At 36.7% G+C, this 18379-nt stretch overlaps 1 protein-coding gene across 1 annotated transcript; it reads left to right on the top strand.

Moving 5' to 3' along the window:
* Positions 1-356: 356 nt before the first annotated feature.
* Positions 357-16804, top strand: mcm6l (MCM6 minichromosome maintenance deficient 6, like). Its single transcript, XM_051698204.1, has 17 exons — positions 357-451; positions 532-678; positions 3126-3236; positions 3866-4115; positions 4693-4858; positions 5070-5215; positions 6183-6333; positions 7257-7398; positions 7487-7628; positions 7781-7888; positions 8258-8413; positions 8499-8627; positions 11745-11906; positions 12006-12117; positions 14887-15087; positions 16426-16565; positions 16682-16804. The coding sequence occupies exons 1-17, from the start codon at positions 357-359 to the stop codon at positions 16802-16804; spliced, it is 2481 nt and encodes an 826-aa protein (XP_051554164.1).
* Positions 16805-18379: the final 1575 nt, after the last annotated feature.

The following is an 18379-nucleotide window of genomic DNA, read 5'->3' as shown; positions in this document are numbered from 1 at the left end:
ATAGGATTTTTTTTTAAATTATTATTATTATTTTTTTTTTTACGAATTTCATAGAAATTACTCCCACATATTTCCATTAGTATGTCAGGTACTAGTCTTTGTAATCAATTAAAATCAAAGTATACTTTTTAAAACGCAAACGTCTCCGATAAGTCAAAAAACCGTCCTGAGATTGAATGCGGATCTACAGAGAAATCGATTTTAGGGCCGTCAAGCGCTCCATTGAGGAAGACTCTGGTACTACTACTGGAAACAGCCGTGATGCCGCTCAATTGAAATAATACGTATTTAAAAAGGTGTGTGATTGGAGAGCTCATTACCTGTACAGGTGTGTGTGTCAGCTGTGCGCGTGTCTGATGGAGCCCGGATCTGAAGCTGCGCCTGCAGGCGTGCAAGTGCGCGATGAGCTCTCCGAGAAATGTCAAAAGTTATTTCTGGAGTTTTTGGAGGAGTAAGTGACGTTTGCTATAATGTCGCTTATAACGGGAGCTAAATGGAATTGTCTTCTCAAATATATGTGTGAATAACTAGGTTTCAGGATAAAAACGGTGATGTTTTATATCTGGCTGAGGCGCAAGAGCTGATCAGACCAGAGAGGAACACACTGACTGTGAGCTTCAGTAACATCGAGCATTTCAACCAACAGCTGGCCACCACCATTCAAGAGGAATTTTACAGGTGAGCAGAACAGGTGTTATATAGTAAGGTAAAAAAAAAAAAAAAAAAAAAAAAAATATATATATATATATACATAAACTAAAATTGTACATACTATAAAAATGCTAAATATATCATATTATATAATAGTAATAATAACGACTTATATACACACACACACAGGGTTGGGGAGTAACGAAATGCATGTAACGGGATTACGTATTTAAAATACCAAATATAAGTAACTATTTCACTACAGTTACAATTTAAATCATTGGTAATTAGAATACAGTTACATTCAAAAAGTATTTAGATTACTGAAGAGATTACTTTGCATTTTATTGTCATTTGTTTCATTTAATATTTAGTCCTTTCAGATGGAAAACAGTTATACATATAAATGATCCAAAGAGCTTTTGAACAGCGGTGAAACACTTTCTTATGATGTGTTACAATCATACGAGCAGACAGAGAAGTAAGTTTGAAGTAAGTTTGGAGCAGAAGAAATAGAAATAAACCTTGTGTAAATTGTCAGCTTTACGCTAAACTAAAATACTATTTCTAGCCATTTTACATGCACGTTACCAGGCATAACATATTTTTATATCAAGAAAATTCACGTTGGATCATAATTTCTTTTTTCTAGTAAGACCTTTGATATTAGGGCAAAAATCGTATTCTTGATGATAATTTTTGTATTGTTTTCCTGTAAAAATATCTAAAAATCCTTAAAACAAGATCAGTTTGATTTATCTTGTTTTAGAAACAACACTGCATAAGATATTTAGGTTTTTCAGAGAATGTATTTTTAACATGTGTATTTTGTCTTACTGTACTGGCTGAAGAAGTAATCCAAAGTATTTTGAATAAATTACTGACCTTGAGTAATCTAACGGAATGTGTTACAAATTACATTTTACAGCATGTAATCTGTAGTGGAATACATTTCAAAAGTAACCCTCCCAACCCTGTATATACATCCATACAGCTCTGGAAAAAATTAAAGAGACCACTGTAAAATTATCAGTTTCTCTGGAATTACTAAACTCAGCAAAAAGAAACGTCCTCTCACTTTCAGCAAACTTAACATGTGTAAATATTTGTATGAACATAAAAAGATTCAATAACTAAGACATAAACTGAACAAGTTTCACAGACATGTGACTAACAGAAATGGAATAATGTGTCCCTGAACAAAGGGGGGTCAAAATCAAAAGTAACAGTCAGTATCTGGTGTGGCCACCAGCTGCATTAAGTACTGCAGTGCATCTCCTCCTCATGGACTGCACCAGATTTGCCAGTTCTTGCTGTGAGATGTTATCCCACTCTTCCACCAAGGCACTTGCAAGTTCCCGGACATTTCTGGGGGGAATGGCCCTAGCCCTCACCCTCCAATCCAACAGGTCCCAGACGTGCTCAATGGGATTGAGATCCGGGCTCTTTGCTGGCCATGGCAGAACACTGACATTCCTGTCTTGCAGGAAATCATGCACAGAACGAGCAGTATGGCTGGTGGCATTTTCATGCTGGAGGGTCATGTCAGGATGAGCCTGCAGGAAGGGTACCACATGAGGGAGTTGAGATTGCCTGCAATGTCAAGCTCAGTCCGATGATGCTGTGACACACCGCCCCAGACCATGACGGACCCTCCACATCCAACCTGATCCCGCTCCAGAGTACAGGCCTCGGTGTAACATTCATTCTTCGACGATAAATGCAAGTCCGACCATCACCCCTGGTGAGACAAAACCACAACTCATCCATGAAGAGCACTTTTTGTCAGTCCTGTCTGGTCCAGCGAAGGTGGGTGTGTGCCCATAGGCGACGTTGTTGCTGGAATGTGATCAAGAGGTAGATGGATGGCCACAAGCCATCAAATAATCCGAGCTGCTTGAATTTTTGGCCAGGAGTGGCATAAAGTCACCCAACAGCAATGTGAAAGACTAGTAGAGAGCATGCCAAGAGGCATGAAAGCTGTGATTGAAATTCAGGGTTATTCCAACAAATATTGATTTCTGAAGTTAAAATATGAATATGAACTAATGTTTAAAAATTAATATGAACTTGTTTTCATTATTCGAGTTTTGACAACACTGCATTTTTTGATTTTTTTGATTTTGACCAGTTGTTGTTTTCTGCAAATAAATGCTCTAAATGACTGTTTTATTTGGAATTTGGGATAAATGATGTCAGTACTTATAGAATAAAACCAACATTTTCAATTTTACATACCTGTAAATCCAGAGAAACTGATCATTTACGCACTGCAATTACACAAACAAGTTGCGATACAAAATGAGAAATTTAAGAATCTGAAGGTTTTGTTTTTTTTATTAGTGTAAACGATGACCTGTATTAAAGAAAATTTGCTTAAAACATGAAAATTGTTTGAGTCATTTTTGCCCATTGTGTCATCTCCATTTCTCTGTTATTACTGTGATCTCACATACTCATCCTGTGTTTTTCAGGGTTTACCCATTCCTCTGTAGAGCAGTTCGCCACTTAGCCAGAGAACTTGGAAATATTCCACCATCCAAAGAATTTTATGTGGCTTTTTCCGACTTTCCGTCCAGACAAAAGTAAGCATTTCTCTTTTTTTAGTTTCTGAAGACTGTTTTGTAGGATTTGATCACTCTAAATCTTAAATTGAGTTTTTGGCATTTATTCTTCCCCCTACATGTAAACAATTTTAAATTAGTTTTACTATTTTTCACCCTCTCACTGACCCTTAGAATAGAACCTATGAAGTACCTATAGAGCTTGGGAAACTACGCCCCTACGCATTGCATTCTGGGTAGTTGCCGCCATGTTTTAGGACACTCATCAGTTATCAGATATTAGTACACAGCGATAATAAACAGAAAAACCCCAAAAAACAATAATGGACCGAACGAAGACCAATTGCACTCCATTTGAAATACGGTTTCCACACCGATCGTGAGTGTGATTTATGGCAGTTAATTACACAACAAGCATTCACCATTGTTACGTATTTTTATCTGTATAATACAAACTATACCGTCTATTTCCAATACAACACAGTATCCACCACAGCTTCCGTGTCCTAAAGTCCCAACATGCATTGCGTTGCTGACGTCATGTTCCCAGAAGCTATAAGATTTCTATTTATTTTTAAATGACCGTTATTGTGATTGGCTATCTTCTTCACATGAAATGAGTAACACTCCCATCTGCCCATGCTGCCCAGAATCCGTGAGCTGTCCACCGCCCGCATCGGGACTCTGTTACGCATCAGTGTTCAGGTGGTGCGAACTCACCCCGTACACCCAGAACTGGTCAGCGGCACTTTCCTATGTCTGGACTGCCAGTCTGTCATCAAAGATGTGGAACAGCAGTTCAAATACACTCAGCCGACCATCTGCAAGAACCCTGTGTGTGCCAACCGCCGCAGGTTCATGCTCGACACCAACAAGTCCCGCTTCGTTGACTTCCAGAAAGTAAGAATATAGTCAACATGACGGAAATGGGGAAAGTCTGTTTATAATATCAGTACAATAGTTTTGACTTTCCCCAAATTGGCAGAAAACATCCAAACTAATTGCCAACAAAATTTATAATTACTATGTTTTATGATTTTTATTTTATTATATTTACATCACCGTTGCAAGTAAACAAAGCGTAGTTCGTTTTACAATCCCTTGTTTCTTATATTAGGTGCATACCCCTAATTTGTTTTGTTTTTTTGAAAACGTTTCATTTTATGCAGCATTTTGTCTTTAAGAAAAGGTGTAAAACATGTTTTACATGCACAAGATGTTTTCTTTTAGTGTCTTGTTATATTGTCTAAACTTTTTGACGTAATGGTCTGACAATTACCAATTTAAGTTGACACGTAATTTAAAAATATGTGCTTAAAAATATTAATAAAATTAATAAGATTTAATAAAGGAAACATTTTATTCTATTGTTCAATTGCAGTTCCTTTTGTGCATTTAAAATTTTATAAATATTGCATGATACTTTGAATTAATCTTTTTTTCGTTTTTGTTTTTTCTTTTTTTTTTTTTTTGTCAGGTGCGCATTCAGGAGACGCAGGCGGAGCTGCCGAGAGGCTCCATTCCCCGCAGTGTGGAGGTGATTCTGAGGGCGGAGGCCGTGGAAACCGCGCAAGCGGGAGATCGCTGTGACTTCACTGGCACACTGATTGTTGTACCTGATGTGTCCGCATTGGCACTCGCTGGTACTGATCAGTTTTCTCTAACGGAGACTGTGGATGTACAATTGAGTTTTTTCAAATTGGAATTTTAGAAGGATTAGGTCTTGAATTTTTTTTTTATTTTTTTTTATGTAAACCAATAGCTACCCATTTGTCCACATGCCCTCTGAGTAAAATTTATATTTATGTCAATTTCAGTCACATCTGATATATTCAACATGTCTGATCTTTCTAGGTATACGGGCAGAGACCAGTAGCAGAGTGATGGGGAAGGAGGGCTTTGAGGCAGATGGTATTCATGGCTTAAAGGCTCTGGGTGTCCGAGAACTCTCCTACAGACTGGCCTTCCTGGCTAACTATGTGGCCCCAACCAATCCACGGGTGAGAGCCTTTTATAACAGTTTTTATGGCAGATCATCCTTTAATATATATATATATATATATATATGTTACACACACAGTACTGTGTAAATGTTTTTGGAACTTGTGAAAAATGTTGCATAGTGAGGATGTCTTCAAAAATAAAACCATAAATAGTTTATTTATTAATGTCATACAAACTCCAGTAAACAGGAAAAAAAGCTAAATCAGCATTTGGTATGACAACCTTTGCCTTCACAACAGCACCAATTTTCCTACTTGCACCTGGACACAGTTTTTCTTGGTTGTTGGCAGATAGGATGTTCCAAAATTCTTGGAGAACTTGCCACAATTCTTCTGTCTATTTCTATCTCGATTGCTACTTACTCCATGATGTTGAGATCTGGGCTCTGTGGGGGCCATACCATCTGTTGTAGAACTCCTTGTTCTATTCAATTCTATTTGAAATCAAAAATTTATATTTCCTACTGATACACTAAAAGCAGAATACATATGTGTGTGTGTGTGTATATATATGTAACCATTTTAAGACATGTTTTTATGAAAGATATTTGTTTGTTTTTTAAAGTAATGAAATATAAATCTTATAACTGTACCCTTTACAAAGGAAAATGTATCGATATGTAGATATACAGTGGTGTGAAAAAGTGTTTGCCCCCTTCCTGATTTCTTATTTTTTTGCATGTTTGTCACTTAAATGTTTCAGATCATCAAACAAGTTTAAATATTAGTCAAAGATAACACAAGTAAACACAAAATGCAGTTTTTAAATGAAGGTTGTTATTATTAAGGGAAAACAAAATCCAAACCTACAAATTACCTACAAAGTTAACTCTTAAATTGTTGCTGATCACAATTTTAGTTGTGTAATTTTGTAATCAGTACCAGGTTAAATTTCATAAGTAATCCAACACTGAAAGTAATTTAGTTTTTTTTTTTTTTTTTTTTTTTTTTTTTTCTGTTTTAGTTTGGAGGGAAGGAGCTTCGTCAGGAGGATCAGACCGCTGAGAGTGTGAAGAACCAGATGACGGTGCAAGAATGGGAGAAAGTGTTTGAAATGAGCCAAGACAAAAATCTCTATCATAACCTCTGCACCAGTCTCTTCCCCACCATTCATGGTACTCAGTGATCTTTTCTCAATGAGCATAATTATTCACTGATTATTGCATTCATATTAATGTTTGATCGAAATAGAGCTTTCAGTGGCCAGTGCTGATATAATGCATACATACGGTGCATGCATGCATACATTTATGTATTAGTGCTGTCAGTCTATTCAAATATTTAATCATGATTAACCATTTGTTTTTTCATAGTTAATCGCGATTAATCGCAGATTTTGAAAGTGCTGAAATTTGACTATATATACACTACTATTCCTGTTAAAATGCATTTAATTCCTTCTCAGAAAAGAGAAAAATGTGTAACAATGATTATTTATTAGAATTTTCCAAACAAAGCATTGCACAGTATAAATGTAGAAATACACTGAAATAGCACCAATTCAAGTAACATTGAATGTTTCCCAAAGTGTTATTGGGAGGTTGACTAACTGATAGAAATGGTCCTCATAGTTTGTTTTCATTGCAATGGGTGCTCTATTGCAACCAGTGTTCAGACTTCACACAGAGCTGAATAAAATGTCAGAATCTCATGTTAGATTGGTAAATGCGTAAAAAAAAAAAAAAAAAATTTAAAATGCATGTGTTAACGCATTTAATATATATACATATAAAAATATATTACACAAAGATGTATACAAAGAAGCTGATTTTACATTAACAGTTATTTTACACAATATTCACTCAATAAATGAAAACCAAAAGACTTTTGGAACTGACACAAAGATGAACTAGCACTTTCATTTAATCGGCGAAGCACGTGCATGTATCGGCTGATCTTAATAATCCCAGAATTAAAAGATATTTACAGATTAATTGATCTGGCTGCCATATCAGTCTACTATTATTCCATGTTTTTCTTTACTTCTAATTAAGTAGGAAGCCTTGCGGTTTTTAATCATGTCCTTTTTTTTTTCAAGGTAATGATGAAATTAAACGAGGGATTCTGCTCATGTTATTTGGTGGTGTTGCCAAAACAACCATGGAGGGGACGTCTTTGCGTGGAGACATCAACGTGTGCATAGTTGGAGACCCGAGCACATCTAAGAGCCAGTTCCTCAAGTAAATAGAATGTGCAAAAGGCACTTTATTGACCGGATAATATGAGGGGATCGAGTATCTGATTTGTGGAATGTGTGATTTCTTTCAGGCATGTGGAGGATTTTGCCCCGAGAGTGGTGTACACCAGCGGAAAGGCCAGCAGCGCCGCCGGTCTGACTGCTGCTGTGATCAAAGACGAGGAGTCGCATGAGTTTGTCATTGAAGCAGGAGCCCTCATGTTGGCCGATAATGTACATTTGCCAATTCCTGGTAGATTCTGCAATGTTTTCAAAGAATAAGTTTGTTGCTTTGCACTTTTGCTGGAAATGTTCATCCTTTAAATTGGGCAGTATGTGACTTTTGATTGGTTTTTAATTCTATTTAATACGTTCTCTCTCTCTAGGGAGTTTGTTGTATAGATGAGTTTGATAAGATGGACCTGAAGGACCAGGTGGCCATCCATGAAGCCATGGAACAACAGACTATCTCCATCACAAAGGCTGGCGTCAAGGTGGGTGTCCATCCGTTGGATGCATCTGAAATCTGAAAATATTCTCTAGTTTCTATTTTGAAGAAAACATTCTCCATTTATTTAGGTATGTGCGTGTTCAGGTTTGGTTATACTTGAGGGCCTAATATGTAAAAATGCTCTCACAAATTTAGAGTAACTGACTTGTGAGGGCTTTTGATGTTTTCCTCCCCATTTAAAAGCCTCATAAATCAGTCGAATCACATTTTGCTTCAAATCTATTAATGTCAACAGGTTGCTGTAATGTTAAGTTTAGAGGTGGGGTGTAGTAAATATCATTATATTAGAATGAAAACAATTGCGTTTATGAGAGGTCCTCACTAAAAGCTTCTAAGGGCTGTTTCTTTTTAGGCTACTCTGAATGCTCGCACCTCCATCCTGGCTGCTGCCAACCCCATAGATGGCAGATACAACCGCGCCAAATCTCTGAAACAGAATGTCAACATGTCGGCTCCTATCATGTCCAGATTTGACCTTTTCTTCATACTGGTGGATGAATGCAATGAGGTCAGACATTAAATAAATTATAGAGTACAACAAAAATAAATGCAGCACAACAAAATTTGAGTTGCAAATGTGTTTTTTATATTAGGTGACTGACTATGCCATTGCCAGACGGATTGTAGATCTTCATGCCAGGAATATTGAGTCAGTAGAAAGAGTTTACTCTACTGATGAAATTCAGGGATACATACTATTCGCCCGTCAGTTTCAGCCCAAGGCAAGGCACCGTCTAACACTGTTTCATGTTCCTGCTAGACATTCCTAAGGTTTTCTTTTGCTATGATTTTTTTCCTTTTTAATATTTTTCACTCTACATTATATTCCCAATCAGTTATGTAATAAGTTGTTTAAAAACTAAACCCAAGGTTCCTTAGTTAATTACTAGAGGTACAAATAGCATTTCTGTGCCTCTAACGGCACCAAAAGGAATTGCAAAAGTTAATTCTACCATGTGTAAATTGTAAAACATCAGAATTTTTTTTTTTTCTTCTTGCTGACAAACTGACATGACTACAGTGGCGGTTCTGGCTTACTTGGTGCCCTAGGCGAGATCCGACGTAAAAAACGGAACAAAATTAAGGATTTTACGATGTTGACAACTTTTTATTACAGAACTATGCTTTAACACACAAAAGATATAAAATATCATTTTTCACCCAAAAATGAATTCTCTCATTTACTCGCCCTCATGCCATCTGATCAGTAACCCAGAGCCTTAACCACTGAGCCACCACTGTCCCACATGATCGGTGTGAGAAACTGATCAATATTTAGTTTCACTTTCACATCTGAAAGTGTAACTGGAGATTTAGAGCAACAAGGGACTTGAGTATTTATCTGTTTCTCACCCATATCTATCATGTTGCTTCTGAAGATATGGATTTAACCACTGGAGTCTTATGCAGTACTTTCATGCTGCCTTTGTGCTTTTTGGAGCTTCAAAGTTCGACCAACATTCACTTGCATTTTTATGGGCCTACAATGCTGAGATATTCTTCTAAAAATCTTCATTTTTGGTGAACTATGCCTTTTTAAATAAAAATAACTAGACAATGAATATAGAAATGAAGTAACACACACACATATATATATATATTTAATTAATGGCAAATTATATTAACATATACAGTACATTATGCATGACTTAAATTGCACAAAGTATAATAAATCAATAAATAAAATGTCAAAATGCTTGCAGATTGCTGTTTGCGCTATTACACCTAAATCCTAATTAAAAATGTAACAATACCCTCCTAGTTTTCACTGATGCAAAAGCATCCATTTTTTTTTTTTTCTCTCATATCTGCCCAGCAATCAAATGGTTGATACTACTTTTCTCAAGACCATTGAGGCGATCCTGTGTCATGGTGTACCTATACTATTGATCATGGATATCATATGTTTGTTCAGAATTACCGCCCAAAAGAGCGTTGCCACCCTAGACAGCAGGGGCGGGGCCAGATGGGTGGCACGGGGTGCCAGCTGCCACCCTAAAAATTAGCTTTGCCACCCCAACTCGGACCCTGCTCGCCTCTTGGAGACAGTGCGCACTGGCTTAACCTGTCTGTGTCGCGCATGGTCCATAACAACGTTCTGCTACCCAGCCCCCCGCTCTGACATCTGGCAGTACACAGCATTCCTCCGCCGTTGACAACCCCCATCCGTCAGATGGAACTCCTCCGCAGACAACCCCCCCCCCCCCCCCCGTCAGATGAGATTGCTGAATGCCACCTCTTACTCGACTCTTGCAACCCCTGGCAAAAAATCCTGGACACGCCCCTGCTAGGCGGCTACCTATATCGCCTATGCCAGGATCCACTACTGCATGACCACATCCATCCATGAAGTGCTTGGGATGGGGTGAAATGGTTATGGGAAGACACAGTTTGTGTTTGATTTTCTCAAAGATAAATGCCATCTAATGTGACTGGTTGCACAATTTCTTCATATAATATGAGCTCTTTAATTTAGGTTTCATAATTCAGTATAGGCATCAATAAATGGCATTCAGCTGATAACGTGTGGTCAATGCTAATGCTGTTAAACCCATAATTATCACACCGCAAGTAGGTGCGATGTTTTTTTGTTTCTGGTCTCGAGACGGCAAGTAAAAACTGCCAAAACGAGCGATCCAGAGGAGAACTACAACAATTGAAGTGTTACTTGGTAAAAAAAATGAGTTTCAGGCTCAACTTGTGCAGTTGCTGGCTGTCATAACTCAGAATAATTAATTATATCAACGTAACTCACCTCGGACCATCGCTTCATGTCTTCTTGTGATGCACTGTCTATAAAAAAAAAAAAAGGCATCTCGACTCGACAAATTTAATACCTTAAACATTACATTTACCCGCTAAGAATGTACGCTGATGCGAGTAAGAACACTAGAGACCGGAAATTGAAAACGGTCGAATCGTAGAACACTTCTGCTTTCAGGAAAAAGGTGGAGAGGCCATTTTCATGGATGTGGATTATGATAATTGTGAATGAACATGCACATGCCTCCTATTTATGAATGTTTGGAATTCACTAACACATATTTAACAAACAAATCTTGGGTGTATGCAGCGTTTGTCAATCCAGAGGAATGTTTTCGGAAAGGTTACGTTTTTGTGTAAACTACTCCCAATTTATTAATTTGTAGGCAAGTTTCATAAATGAGGGCCAATAAACATGCATAAAAGAACATGTATATCAGTTTTACCAATTAATCTGTGCCGATAGTTGCTTTTTGGGATTATTGGTTATCTGCAAAAATCGACGGACTTTTCTGTTGGCCAAACCCTTCATCTGGTGAATACAAAAAGTTGAATTTGGTTAATATTTGCATATAGAGCATTGTAATGGAGTCAAGAATGTCACCGTCGCTGTTTATGAACTAATTCCCAATTATTAATGCGACGTGTTCTAAAGACGTATGACAATTGACAAGTGATCACTGATAATCCACTATTAATGAATGATAATCTACCGTTAATTAATTACTGTTCATACAGTATTAGCCCATTTGACAATGTTTAATTTATAGTGATTATATTGTAATAGACTGTAGATGTTTGTAAGAGTGCATGTTTTGTTTCCCTTTGTTTGTGTGAGCTGGAAGCACATATATCATAAGTCGTGTTTTTCGGGCTTGTTTATAATTAAAAGTCCAGCGTTATGCATCGAATTTTAATGGAATTTTGGTTGCACAACAAACACGCATCTGGGATTTTATTCATTTTGGACTCTTGCAGCCCCAGTGTCTGTGCTTGTCACAGAACGGAAAGACTAAGAAGTATTGTTTATTAAAGTATAAGATTAGATGATCTAATTGATATCCTGCATTTTCTAGATAACTCCAGAGGCTCAGGAGTTTGTTGTGGATCAGTACAAGCGTCTGCGGCAGAGGGATGGAGGAGGAACCACCAAATCAGCCTGGAGAATCACAGTGAGACAGCTGGAGAGCATGTTGCGTCTGTCCGAGGCCATGGCCAGACTCTACTGCTCAGATGAGGTCACAACACTGTTTTCATACACATATTCAACATATACAGCTGTGCATTAGCTGTTCAGGTAGATTTGGAAATGTCAACTCTCCTCTTCCCTGAAAAAGGTTCAGCCTAAACATGTGAAAGAGGCATTTAGGCTCTTGAATAAATCCATCATTCGTGTTGACTCCCCTGACATCAATTTTGACCAAGAACAAGAGGATGACAATGTTAATGGTGAGATACTGACTGACTGTTTCATCCTTAGCAGTGATATACTGTGGTGGCCAAAAATATTGGCACCCTTGGTAAATATGAGCAAAGAAGGCTGCATAGTTTATCCATATTTGATATTTCATTAAAAAAAATTAACAAATCTAAACTTTAATTGAAGTAAAACAATTGAAAGAGGGGAAATCTCATTATTAAATATTTTTCTCAAAACACATCTGCCACAATTATTGCCACCCCTAGAAATTCTTATGAGAAATATATATCTGAAGTATATTCCCATTCATTTTTCTTTTTTTAAACAGTGCACCTGGGTGACTAGGAACATGAGGTAACACACAGGCTAAATTCCCTTAATCATCAATCACAGTGGGTTAGACTAAAGAATATAGTTCGGATGTGCGGCAAAAGGTGTTGAGCTTCACAAAATAAGTGGCTATAAGAAAATAGCTAAAGCATTGAAAATAGCCATTTCCACCAACAGGACAATAATTAAGAAGTTCCAATCAACTGGAGATGTTAAAAATTGTCTATATTGTCTCCATGCACCGTGAGGAGGATGGTTCAAGTGGCCAAAGAATCTCCAAGGATCACCACTGGAGAATTAGTTGGGTCTTGGGATCAAAGTCAAAAAAATAAATAAAATACAGACATCACTTACATCACAAGTTGTTTGGGAGGGTTTCAAGAAAAAAAGCCTCTGCTCTCAAACTCAAGCATCTTCAGTTTTCCAGACACTACTGGAACATCAAAATGTGACTGGGTTCTATGGTCAGATGAAACGAAGAGCTTTTTGGCAGCAAACACCAGAGATGGGTTTGGTGTACACTGAGATGAAATACCCAATGCCGACAGTTAAATGTGGTCCTGCATCTTGAATGTTGTGGGGCTGTTTGTCTGCCAGAGGTCCTGGATATCTTGTTCGGATACATGGCATCACGGACTCTATCAAATACCAACAGATAAATCAAAACCTGACTGCCTCTGCCAGAAAGCTTACAATGGGCTCTGGTTGGATCTTCCAGCAGGACAGTGATACAAAACAAACATCAAAATCAACACAAAAAGGGTTCACTGACCACAAAATCAAGGTTCTGCCATGGCCATCCCAGTCCCCTGACCTGAACCCCATAGAAAACCTGTGGGGTGAACTGAAGAGGAGAGTCCACCAAGATGGACCTCTGAATTTGAAGGATCTGTAGAGATTCTGTATGGACGAATGGTCTCGGATCACTTGCCAGGTGTTCTCCAACCTCATTAGGCATTATAAGAGAAGACTCAGAGCTGTTATCTTGGCAAAGGGAGGTTGCAAAAAGTATTGAATAAAAGGGTGCCAATAATTATGGCCAATGCGTTTCGGAGAAAAATATTTATTTAAAAATGAGATTTCAATTAAAGTGTTTTAAGAAAGATCAAAAGGATAAACAATGCAGATTTTTTTTCACAGCCGCCTTTGCTCATATTTACCAAGGGTGCAATATATATATATATATATATATTAGTGTGTGTGTGTGTGTATACTGTATATTGTTATTATATATTTTTACTCCCCCATGCCATCCCAGATGTGTGTGACTTTCTTCTGTAGAACACAAACAGAATTGTGCAAGATATCTCCACTCTGCTGGTCCATGCAATGTAAGTGAATGGTGATTTTTAAGCTCCAAAGGCAGCACAAATGTAATCCATAACTCTCCAGTGGTTTAATCCATATCTTCAGAAACGATGTCACTTTCACTTCCACTTCTCGTGTTTTTGATTTGCATTCTTCGTGCATATCACCACCAACTGGGCAGGGAGGAGAATTTATCGAATATAATATATTTATGGATTACTTTTATGCTACCTTTTTGTGCATTTTGGAGCTTCAAAATGTTGATCACCATTCACTTGCATTGTAAGGACCTACAGAGCTGAGATATTCTTCTAAAAATCTTTGTGTTCTGCTGAAGAAAGTCATACACATCTGGGATGGCATGATGGTGTGGATATGATAGAATTTTCATTTTTAGGTGAACTATCCCTTTAATGATTATTCTGCCCTGCAAAGACAAAATGCAGTAACTACACTGTCTAAACTCAATGACAAGTAACACTTAAGGTTTGATTTCTTTAGTAAATGTAGTTAACTAACATAAGAATGAACAATACTTTTCCAACATTTGTAAAAGTATCTTGGTTAATATTAATTTCAATTTAACATTTACAAATACGTTTTTAAAATGAAAAGTTATTAGTGGATGCAATAAAAGCTAATGTAAACTAGCATGGAACAATTGGTTTTATCAATTAACAATAACCATGATTATTAAATGCTGTTTAAAAATATTTTCCATTCTTAGTTCATTAAACCTAATGCATTAACTAATAGTAACAAATGTAACCTGATTGAAAAGTGTTACCCAATGACCAAATAAAAGCCAATGGTTTGATTTTGCTAATAACAAATCTTAATACATCTTAATATCATGCTTGCTGTTTTCTTCACTCGGTACAAATGGGACTAATTTATACTATGAAAATATATTTTCTTTATATATGAAAATATGAAGCTGCATATGTTTTAGGAAGGGGGTCCCTTGTGAGGAGTTTATGTTTGGGGTCCTTGGGATCAGAAAGTTTGAAAACCCCAGTCTTGGACTATAATTTGTCCTGTGACAATCCGGTTTGGTTTAACTTCGCTCACAACTTGTTTTAGCTTTGTAGCACAGTATTGTAAAATATTAGAAAAGTGTATCTGACATAAAAATGTGCTGATATCAGTTGTTTCTACAGATCAAAATGAGTTGTTTGGTAAAGAGACAGAAGGTCAAAATGGAGTTCATGAGAACGGTCATGCGATGGAGGCCATGGACACTGATGTTGCAGGAAAACCGGAGAAGCCAGCTGTGGCCAAAACAGCGCTCCGATTGTCATTCGCTGAGTACAAGAGAATCTCCAACCTGATGGTGCTGCACATGCAAAAGATGGAACAGTGTGAGTTAATGAAGTGTATACCACTAAAAGCATATTTAAGCAACAGTTGAAACGAATATTAAAATAGTCATTTACTCTCACTCATGTTGCTTCACAACTGTTATTTTACAAACTGTCCCACCAGCTCTTTTTCACCTAACGAAAGGGGATCAATGGCTGTCCAAAACTAGTTGTTGTTCACTGAACGTCTTCCTCACGAACATCTTCGTGCAAATGTCTTGAAGTTCGGTTGTTCCTCACACAAAGCTTTTGTATGTCTTCAGTTGTATGGACTACATTTATGGTGCTTTTTGTCCTTCACAGTCCTCTGTTGAATTGAAAACACTGGAGAGATTCCTCTACCTAAGAAGAAAAACTCCCATTTTTTTTCTGAATGATCTTAAAAGTTCTGGTTTCAGTACAAAAACTCGGTCTACAGCATTTGTGGCATAATGTGGTCTATTACAAAAAAATAAAATAAAAATAAATATATATAAATATATATTGTAGACCAGTCGCTCGTAAACCTATGTGTTCATGTGATTTTTAGTGAGCCAATTGCTTGCAGGGTTCACTGGCATTGCGTCGTCATGACAACAAAGCTGTAATATTGGATATAATTTTACACCGATCAGGTTCGTTAGCAATTTTATCTCACTATAATTGTGTTGTTGCATGTGTAATCTGTTCTTGTTGTGGCTATACTTTTGTAACAATGTGTATTTTAAAGTTTCTGGACTGGCCCATTAAATTCCATTTGTCAAATACATTTTGTGGTAATTAACATTATATGCCACAAATGTTTTCGATTTGAGTCAAACTTGCTTGGAAGATTCCTTTTAACCCTTTAATGCACACCTCATTTAATGCATCGGACCTTATTCCACCCACTGTACCTCAAAAAAAAAAAAAAAACATTTAAGTAATGCCCACACCTCTTTAGTATTCCTCAACTTTTCTCTTCTGAAGTGTTTTTAAAAAAAAAAAAAAAAAAAAAAAAGTGAAATTGTAAATATACAGTATATAACTGCTTAATTGCCAGGGCCATTAAAGACCCGAGATACTTTATGTACTAGTGTTGTTTTTGTTGCACTTTCATGAATATTTTATGATCATTTCATATTTATATAAGTTTACTATCTTAATATCTATTTATTTGTTTATTACTTGACAAATGAGTACTATATTCATGCAAATGACTAATGTCACAATGATTTTCTGTGTGACAACGGTGAATTATCAGTATTCTAGATGCATGTTCACGTACATATTATACATGCTATTTCTTACTCCACAGTATGTAATAGTGTTTGGTGAGACACCCATACAGTTAAGGGTTAATGAAGTTTTGTGTTCTAGTGGATGAGGAGTCATCTCTGAAGAAGAGTGAACTGATTAACTGGTACCTGAAGGAGATGGAGAGTGAGATCGATTCAGAGGCTGAACTCATCGCCAAGAAAAATCTCATAGAGCGAGTGCTGCACAGGCTCGTCCACTACGTTAGTATTCATTTATCATCCAGCTTTAGGACTGCTCTTATTAAACACACTGATTGCTTGATCTGAATAGATAATTGTCTGACGTGAACATAAAATGCCCCGTGTTTCCATTGCAGGATCATATCATCATAGAGCTGACTAAAACGGGGCTAAAGAAGGTCAGTGAGGATGGAGACGAACCTGTCACAGAAGAAGATCCGTTTTTAGTGGTGAACCCCAACTATATACTGGAAGACTAGTCATGCTGGCATCTCCAGCCTTGATTTTTATCTCTGCTGGTTTGATGCTTCAGTAATCTTAAATCATGACAAACTTAATATGCTTTATTTTTGAAGTAAATGAGAAAAATAAATGCGTTCATATTTTGCACTTGTGTGCCTTTTTATTGAACACCAGGTGGCGCAATGTATCCTCAATGCATGGCAATGTCTGATTCTGAATTATTTTTGGTTTTTTTTGGACAAGTAGGCTACAGTACACAAACAAAATGTAATAGAAAATGAATACAGAAAGTTCGGGGGATTAATAAAACATCATGCAGTTGGCAAATTACATGGATCCTTTTTTTATTTTAAAAGTTATACATATCCAAAAGTTGCAAAATTTACTGCATTCTCTGGGTATGGAAATTGCTCTCTTTCTGCAACCGTTTTGTCTAGAGTACTAGAATGAACTGTGATTTATCAACAGATCTCTTGCGGCTTTCTGAACTATTTGACCTTAATGTATGTGACAAGCACTGATGCATAATAAGTATTGTGAAATTTGCATTGTTTAACTTCAGTTTGATGTCATTTATTCCAATGCTCTTTATTTATTTATTTATATAATGTGTGTATGTATATGTAAATCATTGGATAGAAGATAATTAGTTCTGGATCTGAAATCAGTCCTCATTTAGAGGCTCTATTGCAAAACAAAAGATGTGTTTTGGATGGAAAATTTTAGGAAAGGTGTAAAGCAATTGCAAAGCTGCCTGATGAAATACTAGTTCTGCATGTCACAGTGTTTGGGAAGATGGCATGTATAGTGTGATACTTTAATACTATTCAAAAGAGCATTTTCTAATTCTTTTCTAATTTCTTCAAAAGTGGTTATAATCTCATACACTGGCCCCATAAAGTATCACACTTAATGAACTAATTTCTTTACATTTAAAAAAAAAAAAAAAAAAAATACCAAACCAAGTGGCATTTATTGTAAAGGGCACAAGAACACTTGGCAGAGCATCCCGAAAAAAGTTTGTTAGGTTCCAAAATATGAAGCAATTGCTAATATGGCTCAGAAAGTGGATAGTTCTGAGAAAAGGTCTTGCATCATTTGTTTGCGGATGCCACATGGTTAGACATTTTATCTATTGCAATGACAGTCATACAATTTAAGTGCAACTTAAGTGGGAAATGTTTTTTTGGTGAATATAGCAGAAAAGATGAAGTACCTTCTACACTGAATAATTTAAAGTGTGAACTTAAATATTAAGTAAATTCGACATTCAAACGTAAAAATTAATGCTCTAGCATATGTTTTTTATGATCATTTTTGCAGTATTATCAATCCTACTGTAGAAATTCTTGTCATATTTATTTAATTTGAGTACGTTTTTTGGGGTAACAGCATGCACCAGGTTTGACTAATTAATGACCTTGCATGGTTTCCCTGTTTGCAAGTTTGTTTACCCCGTTTTATTGTTAATTTTGTTATGTTTGGTAACTTTTTGTTTTGTGCAGTCTTAAATGTGCATTCAGTAATTCTATTCCAATACACTTTTTTGTCAGATTCTGCAAATGTCTCCTCACAGTCTGCTAGCTGTCCGT

The sequence above is a fragment of the Myxocyprinus asiaticus genome, chromosome 5, assembly GCF_019703515.2.
Source record: "Myxocyprinus asiaticus isolate MX2 ecotype Aquarium Trade chromosome 5, UBuf_Myxa_2, whole genome shotgun sequence".
In the NCBI taxonomy this organism is placed as follows: Eukaryota; Metazoa; Chordata; class Actinopteri; order Cypriniformes; family Catostomidae; genus Myxocyprinus; species Myxocyprinus asiaticus.
Note: the sequence above shows the minus strand (reverse complement) of the source record. Positions and strands in the feature narration are given on the sequence as shown.

What these genes read in the sequence shown, in the direction of transcription:
- mcm6l (XM_051698204.1), top strand. Translation starts at nt 357, where the DNA reads ATGGAGCCCGGATCTGAAGCTGCGCCTGCAGGCGTGCAAGTGCGCGAT. An exon ending in ATTCAAGAGGAATTTTACAG is followed by an intron (nt 679 to 3,125) that starts GTGAGCAGAACA and finishes TGTGTTTTTCAG; the next exon opens with GGTTTACCCATTCCTCTGTA. An exon ending in CCCGTCAGTTTCAGCCCAAG is followed by an intron (nt 8,628 to 11,744) that starts GCAAGGCACCGT and finishes TGCATTTTCTAG; the next exon opens with ATAACTCCAGAGGCTCAGGA.